The sequence below is a fragment of the Cibotium barometz genome, chromosome 34 (assembly GCF_041138505.1).
Source record: "Cibotium barometz isolate CiBa-2024 chromosome 34, ASM4113850v1, whole genome shotgun sequence".
NCBI lineage: Eukaryota > Viridiplantae > Streptophyta > Polypodiopsida > Cyatheales > Cibotiaceae > Cibotium > Cibotium barometz.
This window is the reverse complement of record NC_141079.1, coordinates 31,055,293-31,065,292: the sequence shown is the minus strand read 5'-3', so window position 1 is coordinate 31,065,292 and position 10,000 is coordinate 31,055,293. Positions and strand designations below refer to the sequence as shown.

The window sequence follows — 10,000 nt, the reverse complement described above, 5'->3', positions numbered from 1 at the left end:
TTTGTGAATTCATAAATCCTTAGACCAAGCTGTCTATTGCTCATGCTCTTGCTTTATAGGGTATGAAGTGGCTGGCCATGCTTAACAGCAATGATGGTAAGTGGGCTCCCAATTTGAGATCTGTTCTCTTCCTCATTGATAGAAGGAAGCCTCCACTTCCAAGGAAGCCTATGCTCTGATACCAATGTAACTCGTGGTGCCCGGGGGACTAGGGATTTTGACACACTTGTTGATACCATCAATGCATATTAAAACATTTAAACATGGCCACAGCCTTAACACATATCCATCATCACTTTGCATAAAACATAAAAGTTGGACAAAACATCCACAAATGCTGAAAATGGAGCTTGCACATGTGACACCACATAGAGGCCGGGCTGATCCCCTCCCCTTGGAGTATTTTATTACCCAAGGAGAATAGTATCATGGACAAGCTTTTAGGGCCTTACTCTCCCCATAGGAGATGCCGGATTATCCATATGCAAATGCCATAACATAGCTCAACACGAGGCAACCAAGCTGGAACACAGGCTGTAGAAATGCCAAGCCAACAATATAATCCAGATACCTCCATGTGGGTACTGATTCTTTCCCAAAAACCACGGGTCTTCATGCAATAGAGCTGGTACAAGAGGTTTAGCTCGCCATTCAGTCAGTACAACAAGTACAGTGGTTGGTACAACGGGTACAATGGTTGGTAGAGCCAGAACAGTGGTTGGTATAGCAAGTACGAGGGCTGGTACAGTCGGTACAGTGGTTAGTACAATAGGTACAATGGTTGAAAATCATAATAAAATGATTAAATACCTTGTCTTCAGTATTTCTTCGCGATGGAAGCCTCCAAAACAGTCCCCAGCAGCCGGTATACTTCATGGGCAGCCTTCAAGAGAGAGAGAGAGTAGCCATCATTAGGGCAGCAGCCTTGTAATGGTGGTAGAGGCTAGTGTGCAGAAAGAGAGCCTACTTTAATGAAGAGAGAGGGCTCCAATTTATAGATTTGGGGCTCCCATGAGTGAAAAAGGAAAGAGAATGCTATGATGACAGTTGGAGAGCCACACAAAAGCTGAAGTGACAAGTGTGAGGCCACTTGTCTCACTTTGATCCACTTTCTAACAAGTGTCAGGACACTTGTCTCACTTTGGTCCACTTTCTTGCCACATGTCCCAATCTAAGAGATGGGTCCTTCCATAAACTTTGTCTCTAAAAGTATCCCAACTAGTAGCCCATTTGTCATAGGTACTTTGGCGACTCTTGGTATCTGCTCAATTCTAGATGTAATGACGCGAACAGAATTTCCAACACAGTCGAGCCAAAAATAGCAACTCTCCTAAATTTTAGGAGTGTGGTCCTTTGTATTCTAGGATAATCTCCCATTCCCAAAGCTTGTACTTTCTAAGTATTTAGACATCATGGAGTCCACTAGACCCCTTTCATACTGCGAAATGTCTAGGCTGGTGACACCTAGCAAGAAACAAAGTCCATTGGTGGACTGCCTAGTATCATAGTCTCTAGCCCAGTTTGAATCGCGGTAAGCATAAAACTGAAAATCAGCCCCTCTGGAATAGAACAACCCATAAGACTGAGTTCCTTGGAGGTATCTAAACACTTGCTTTACAGCTTGCCAATGCTTTATCCCTGGGCTGTGCATAAACTTACTCAATAGGGATACATCATAAGAATTGTCTGGCCAGAAAGGTCTATTAGGCCAGAAGTGTTCAATGTGTCCATGAAGAAGTGACAAAATCATGGAAAATAACATAATAAGAAAACCCAACTAGAGCTAACAGAAGAAACAACTCTTGCATGTGCGGAAGCCTTTCTATACTAATCCACAACCCCTAAGCCTGATTAAGAACAAGATGGTGAATAAACATAGTTAAGACAGAGGAGAGAGGAGAGAGAGTGAGAGAGTTGGTGCAGGGTTTTATTTTATTATGGTACAAAAGGTTATTGTGTAACAGAAGGGCAGCTGTAACTCGGAAATCTTATCAATCATGAAAATTGATCAAACACATGAACATGCTAGATAAGAGAGAGAAGTAGACAACTCTGCACTGTACACCACACTAGGGGCTAAAAGATGGGCTGACCCCCACCCCCCTTTATGGTTAGATTACCAAAAAGGAGTTTGCTTCATATACAACCTTGTGGGTGCCCAAGGATTCTCCACTGGCTAGCACGTGACTCTTCCCGTACAAGATGAAAAGCAAAACATATGCTGAATTTGGTGTTGGTTCATAGAACAAGAGAGCTTTCTCGGCTTAGAGCACATGCAGGACAACCATAGACAGCCCACTGCATTCCCACATCAGCGCCCTGTTACTCCATCTTCCACTTGTCAAGTTCATAGAGCAAATCGACCAGCCTTGAGGGGCTGTTGTTTTCAGCAGTCGACCAGCTCTCAAAAGCCCCAGGAAGAGTTGACCAGCAAAGGTTTACCGATCAGTAGAGGAAGTCTTCCACAAAACCGACCAGCTTTTTGGTGCTGTTGATGCCTCGACCAGCAGCTTTTTCTGGGCTGTTAGCAGGTGGCCAGCACCATAAAAACCTCTAGTAGTAGTTGACCAGCTCCCTCTTTCCACTTGGTTAATATCCAACGTGGTGGTTGGCGGTAGATAGCTCCAGATCTCGTGACTAGCTCTCCATGCACCAGAAAAGCATGCACATGAGCCCAAACTCGAGTTCTCCTCCAGATTAGAGCCTGTCCTCCAATAAATACTCAAGCGTGTGCTTTTTAGGTCCAGGATGGGGCGCCTACAAGTAGATTGCCCAAATCATGTCCAATGCCCGTGTTTTGGCCGCCACGTGTATTAAAATAGTCCTATCCAGTGTGTACAACTTATAAGTTGTTTGGTCACTTATAAGTGAGTGTGGACCTGCACCAATAAATATTAGTATGTGCTTATTCTTTGTATCTTTAGCGGTGCATTTGCCCTATCAACTACTTATTTGTTGCTTTTAGGGACACTTACCACTTGTAAAACACACGTAGACTGCTTGTCAGTCCCGAACAGGTTTGCACATACACGTCCACAGGGTGCCCAGGCGTCCCCGGCCCCATGGACAACACAGATAGTAATCTCAGGCATTGTCCACGCAAACAAGACAAGTCATCCAAATATAAAATCAAAGTCATGCACACACGAGTGCAGCTAGATTGGAAGAAACATCCATCTGCCTAGTTGTATCAAGTAAAGTGTTCAGGGCTTCATGATCCTTTTGGAATGTTTCCAAAACATAAATACAGATAATCACTAGGATAGCTAGTTCCTAGAAATCACATCATGTCAGGCTCCATGAGCCGTACATGTACATGTACTGTCATGTCAGGCTCCATATGTCATACAAACACACCATGTCAGTCTCCACAAGCCATACATGTATGTCATGTCAGGCTCCATATGCCGCACATGAACAATAGAAATCAAAAGCAATACATGTAATGTCATGTCAGACTCCATATGCCATACAAGTATTGTCATGTCAGGCTCCACAAGCCATACATTTATGTCATGTCGGGCACCATATGCCACACATGAATAGTAGAAAACAAAAGCAATGAGAAATTTTGTGACAAATTGAATGACTGTACATCTTCTAGGCCCTTGGTCTACCCTGCAAGGGGTGACCTTTTTTGGCCCCTTATACATTCTTCTACTGAATTCTACTTCTTCAAAATGTGAATGATGAATGATTGATTAATGCAAATGCCGACTTTTGCTTATATACATACTAGAGGTGTTGGTCAGCCACTTGTTCTTGTCAGCCAGATTTGGACAAAATATTCATAAAATAATTCCTTTAAATGCTGCGCTTTCGTCAATGCTTGCCCCTTCTGTTGGCCAACTCACTGATGGTGGCGGATTGGCTGCCTAGGTTCCCTGCTGGCTGCCAACTGTTGTATGGAGGTTATCGATTGGTCACCCATGACCTCGATGATGATGATGATGATACAATTATGGTACAAAAAGAAGAGATAGTGTATTATGGTACAAAAAGGTGATTGAACGACTGTACATCTTCTAGGCTCTTGGTCTACCCCATAGGGGTGACCTCTAGCCCATTCTACATGCTTCTACTGAATTCTGCTTCTTCAAAATGTGAATGATGAACGATTGATTAATGCAAATGTTAACTTTTGCTTATATACATGCTAGAGGAGCTGGTCGGCCAGCTTTGGACAAAATGTTCATAAAATAATTCCTTTAAATACTGCGCTTTCTTCAATGCCCCTTCTGCTGGCCGACTCACTGACGGTGGCCGACTAGCTGCCTAGGTTCCCTGTTGGCTGTCGACTGCCATATGGAGGCTACCGACTGGTCATCCATGCCCTCCATGATGCTTAACATGATGTTGCTGATGACGACGACGATGATGCTGATGCTGCTGATGATATTGCTTATTGCTAAGCCTTAACTACTGTCCTAATCAGGGATTATGCTGTTCATGCTGAGGTCTATGCCATGGCACGGGTGTGCACGTGACAACAACGGCCCTTTAAGTGCCACTAGCACAATGATACAATGTGAGAGGATCCAAGTGGGTCCTCAACATCTTGACTGTATGGAGACTCTCCACATCTAGTGCCAGTGGAGGGGCAGTCTTGTATCTCTGGAGGATCTCTCGGATCTGGATTTGAAGCTGTTGGGTGGAGCATCTCCTCGGATCATTTATGTCAACTTGATCCCTTGCATATGTGAAGATTAGTTTGGAAACAACAGGGCGTGAGGTGTCGAAGATCATAACCTTGGTCTTGCCAAGGTTAACTGGAAGCCCAGCGGGGCGTACAGTGACAAACTCAACCACGTGTCCAAGAGAGAAAAATATAAAGAGGGGGGAGAGAGACAAGGGAATGGAGATCTTGCACAGTACACCACATTGAGCGGGGAACAGGCCGCGCCTCCTTTCAGGAATGTATTCAGGAACAATCCACGGGCACGTTGGCCAGGATCAATACAATCAATGAATACAAAATAAACAAATATGCCGATGTAGGATATTCAAGTCCAAGTCGATGTCGATGTCGACGCAGAAGATCTCTGATGTCAAGAACACCACGAGGATGACCCACAAGTATCTCTCACCGGGCTAGTACCAAATCCAATGAATCCAAATCCAAGTCCAAGTTCAAGTCTAAATCCCAGTCCAAAATCCAAGCTCCATGTCTAAGCTCTGTGTTCCATGTTCATGTCCAAGCTTCATGCCCAAGCTCTATGTCCAAGTTCTTCATGTCTATGCTCAAGTTCAAGCTTCCATCTCCAAGCTTCATGTTCCATGTCCAAGCTCTATGCCCAAGTTCCATGTCCAAGCTCTAAATCCACTCGCTCATCCCATGAATAATCTCCACAACTCCTATAGCCTCGTCGATGATGAAAACCCTAGAGAATCTCTTTCTGGCAAGCAAACGGACTTAAAACCTGTTTTAATGGTTTTCAAGCGATAAAAACCTTCAAAAAGCAATTTTAGGGTTTTTGGATTTTTTGTTTGGACAGCTGTACGGATCTGTACAGTCGCACGGAAAGATGGTGATGTGGCACTGCAATTGCTGGAGGCGCTCTGAAATCAGTGGGTAGCGATGAAAAACTCCATGATTTGGTTCATAGATGATGATGAAGAAGATAATCTCCACGCTTGAACGAAGATGGCTACGCGATAAAGAGGTTCTTCTTCAACTTGATGCACAAGAGAGACTCATGCTTCTTTTATATGTGAGGAAGCCTTGCTATGCTTTTACTTTGCTTTTGTCTTTTTATTAAATATTATTAATAATAGCCAAAGTTCTTGATTTGTGCTTTTACAACTTCAAGGCCTTGCTTTTTGGCCCAAGAGTTGCTTTTTGAGAAAGCGGCTTTTAGCTTTTTGGTCTAGCTTAGTCTTCTCTTTCCAATGGTGCCCTTGGCTCCTGGTCAACCTTGTTTGACTTTTTGCTTTTTCTTGCTTTTTGACCAAGAATGGTGCTTTTTCTTAATCAATCCTTATGGACCCTGTCCCCATGTCTTCTTTCACTTGTCTGGTGTCCGGGCATGGATTTCATTATGTGAAATAGAGCTAGGAGGGCCAAATAGTTACATTAACTAAGAGGTCCCGTTGCTCACTAAAGGATTACAGTGCCATCAAGTGTCCTTGTATCCCTTGTGCTGAATTTGAGATCAGAGAGCTGTGCTATGTTGTGTGCATAAAGCAAAATGGGTACTAAAGTATCACATACCGTGGAGCTTGGCCCATGTCTGTCAATGAAGTCAGAGATCTCATCTATGTAAAGCCGAAGAGTGTCGGAGAGAGAGGGCATCCTTGCTTCACCCATGTGGTGCTAGTGATCACATGACATGCCTCTTGGTGCTAGTGTGGAGCCTGGCCCACCAAGTCTATCAATGAAGTCGGAGATCTCATCTATTTTAAGGTGCCAAAGAGTATTGGAGAGAGAGAGGGCATCCTTGCTTCACCCCTATGGTGCTAGTGGTCACATAAGACATGCCTCTTGGTGCTCGGACTCTCCCTATCACCAACTTATACGATGCCATGACTCCCCATGTCATCTGCGCCTGGAAGGGCCAACTCCTAAAGTGGTCTAAGAAGATTCACTCGGGAGTCTACAAAGCAGCAATAGACCTTCTTCCCCTTCGACCGGGCCGCCTCAATGACGGCTCTCAATGTAAAATATGATCCAAGGTGGAATAGGTCCTCTTGAAACCTGCCTGTCCCTTAGCTCTATGCCCATGTCTCTGTGCAATGGCACTGACCTCGGCTCTAACACTGACCCGTAAAATTTGGCCAATGTGTGGTCAATCATGATGGTGTAGTAGTCATTTGGATCTAATGGTCCTTGGTCCTGTGGATCAGCACAATGGTGTGACTAGACCATGAGGGTCGAAAACCTTGGCAAAGGGCTCCGTTAAACATATCAGCTAGGAAGGGGGCCACAATGTTACATGCATGATTGTTATGCTCAGCTAGTAAGTCTTCATGGTCCTTGGCCTTCCCTGCTGCGGTTTACGCATGGCTGTAGTAACATTACGTATGGTTAAGACGGTGGTGGAAGTGGTTAGGAATGTGGTAGAGCTTTTGGGCATAGGTGTGCCAAATGGCCGGATCTGTGATGGGGGTGGGTGGCCTGTTCTCAAGAAGTTTCCGCCAAGCCTCACTACTATTGCCACTCAAAAAGGATTGGTAAAAGTCATCCTCAAAAATGCTGCCTTCTAATGATGGGTGAGGCATTGGAACATCCTTTATGCTTGGCACTCAGTGATTTGTCCTGTTGCTTTATCATGGGAGAGGTTAACATCTTCAAGAGACCCAAAGGGTCTATGAGACCAAAATGTAGTTCAATGCATCCATGTAATAATAGACATGGAGAGAGAGAGAGAGAGAGAGAGAGAGAGAGAGAGAGAGAGAGAGATGGGGGGGAGGAAGATCACAAGTCTAGATAAGTGTATTTTTGCAGCATAATGCTTACTTACAGCTCTTGAAAGTTGTCTTGAGTCATGTTTTTCTCCTCTATCCTTTGGGATCTATGGATATCTTGAGGCACTTTTAGGGAGATTTCAAAATTCTCTAAATGATGCAATTTTTGCAGCATGAAGAGACTGTCACCGCCAATGGATTTCTAGATGAGAGTCTTGAATTGGACAAAAATGAAGAAGCATTGGCCGTGTCACATAAAAAGGTTGAGCGTGCTGAGAATGATGGAGCTGAGGAACTTGTGACACGAACCCTGGAAGAGCCGAGTCTGGTGAATTCTGTACTCTCAGCCGTTTCTGTCTGAAGAAGTCTATGCCAGCTGAATGGAGTAACTAATATGTAGCACGAAACTTTTCTAGAAAGCAGGTGGTTGATTTGATGTATGGCCTTTCCTTCTAGGATGATGAGGCTGGCAGCAGGGATGTGATTGTGGGAAACCATATACCATTTGTGGATGATAGTAAAGAAGCTTTGGCCCAAGCTTTACAAGAAAAGGTGTATATTCTGCTCTTTGTGCTGCGTCTGTGCTATAAAGTGCATCCTCTGGTGGGTTTATGTTCTGCAGCCTAGAAGATTCTAATCGAAGGTTGAGATTTAACGAGTACTACAGTAGTAATTCAGTGTTGGTACAAATTTACAGTGTGGTTCACCAATAAAGTAAGCGTAACTTCATGTTGTAGTCCTTGGCATATGCAAGGTCGCAAGCCTGCTCTCATGTTTTTGCTCAGGAAGAGCCCTTGCCAACCCTGTTGAGGCATTTTCATCTCAACTTGCTAGCCAACCCTTTTCAACATGGTTGACAACAGTCTTGTAAAGCGTCCGTGGGCAAGTTGGGAAAGGCCACATTGGTCAGACTCCCACATCATATTAATTTTGGCCTTGGGAAAGTAATGTCCCATGTTGATTTCGCTGTTATGTTCAGCCATGCCATTGTCATTGTGGTGCACCTCCAACCAACCTTGATCCTGACATCCGTGTGCCTTGTCTATGGAACACAACTAACCTCTGGCATGTCATGATGGCATGCTGTTTTCATCATCATTTTTACCATTTCCAAAACATTATATTAATGTTGGCCTCAGGAAAGTAATGTCCCATGTAAATCTCGCCTGTTATGTTCAGCCATGCCATTGTCATTGTGGTGCACCTCCAACCAACCTTGATCCTGACCATCAGCATGCTTTGTCTATGGAACACAACTACACCTATGGCATGCCATGATGGCATGGTGCTGGAACCTGTTATCATTTTTACCATTTCCAAAATCTTTTAGGGTTCTTCTCTCATTCTGGTGGGAAGTTTTTACAACTAAGCTTCACATGTTTTTGTCGTTGCATTTTAGATCTAAAAAACAGTTGTGTGACGCCAGGTTGCTGCATTACTACTGCTTTCTCAACAAGAGGAGAGACATATCTTGGAATCGAATACTACTTTGGTTCTTGAATCTGAAATCTCCACTCTTAAGCAGAAGCTCTCACAGGTAATCTAAAAGTTTGGTTTTATTGGGTGCAGAGATTGAAGGTGCACCATGCTATATATTGTATGAAAATAATTTTCAGGTTTATGCGTACTATCACCCTACTTATGATGTTAATATTTTTAGCTTTTCAGGTGACAAGTGAGAAGGTGAATGCTCTAATGGAACTGGCTCGGGTACATAAGGAATGCTTGAAGCTGCAAGAGCAAGAGAAGTAGTGCTTCAGTTTATATCTCCTGCTTTCACCATATTTACTGGGATCATCGTGTTTGGTTTTTGACCTGGTTTTGTTTTAGGACCTTCAACCAACGGCTACAGCATAATCGGACGTTTTCAAGCGGCCACCTGAGTCCTGTTGGTGATCATGGTGTCTCTTTGGACAATGATAAGAACTTGGTATCTTTTACATCCGAGAGTGCAAGAAAAGCGTCACTGCAAGGCTACCTGAAGCATTTGTGGCTGAGGGGCCCAGAATTGGGTGCCCGGACAAAGAGTTTAAGCCACATGCTGTCTTTGAGTAGAAGCAAAGAGAATGACACGGCAGGCATTGCCAGGTACATATATATTCCAGAACACCATTTTTTTGCTGATTGAGACGAGTATTTGGGATTAATGAGAGCTTGCCCTTTGTTTCAAAGCTTGCGTGTTGAGAATGCTTCTCTGCGTGAAAGTCTAGCAAGTATCCGCCATCTATGTAAATCGGCCAATCGACTTCGTCTAACAATAGCCAGAGTAAGTATGGGGACTGCAATCTTTTGGATAGACTTGCAGATGCAACAGCAGACTGTACTGTTATGAAGAGTTTTCTGCCATGCTTATCTGTACATGTGTTTCTGCAGGTTGCAGCTGAATCAAGTGCACAAACTGAGAGTTCTATCCAGGCTGCAGTAGAGGCTGTGGATGGTGTAATTTCTGAAGCATTGCACCTGAAAGTTGCTCTCCATAGCTCCCTTCCTGTTGACGATTTAGGATGGAATAGCATTGGTTCCCCCTTAGCAAGAGCAAGTGAGATGAGTGGTCAAGAAGGCTCAGACGGAGAGACAAACGAAGATCTTGACATTG

The 10,000-nt window shown here is 44.0% G+C and overlaps 1 protein-coding gene across 27 annotated transcripts in view; it reads left to right on the top strand.

The window, feature by feature from the left end:
* LOC147618907 (uncharacterized) overlaps window positions 1-10,000 on the top strand; it is a 76,344-nt gene that overhangs the window by 66,043 nt on the left and 301 nt on the right. For 25 of the 27 annotated variants that reach the window (XM_086774037.1, XM_086774036.1, XM_086774029.1 and 22 more), the window contains 7 exons: window positions 7,577-7,732; window positions 7,861-7,956; window positions 8,831-8,941; window positions 9,073-9,152; window positions 9,235-9,492; window positions 9,577-9,670; window positions 9,778-10,000. The exon at window positions 9,778-10,000 is cut by the window's right edge and continues 301 nt beyond it. In XM_086774037.1, the coding sequence (XP_086630163.1) occupies window positions 7,577-7,732; window positions 7,861-7,956; window positions 8,831-8,941; window positions 9,073-9,152; window positions 9,235-9,492; window positions 9,577-9,670; window positions 9,778-10,000 (1,018 nt within the window). The remainder of the gene's footprint in view (window positions 1-7,576; window positions 7,733-7,860; window positions 7,957-8,830; window positions 8,942-9,072; window positions 9,153-9,234; window positions 9,493-9,576; window positions 9,671-9,777) is intronic. The other 2 variants (XM_086774032.1, XM_086774031.1) reach the window with 1 other exon arrangement.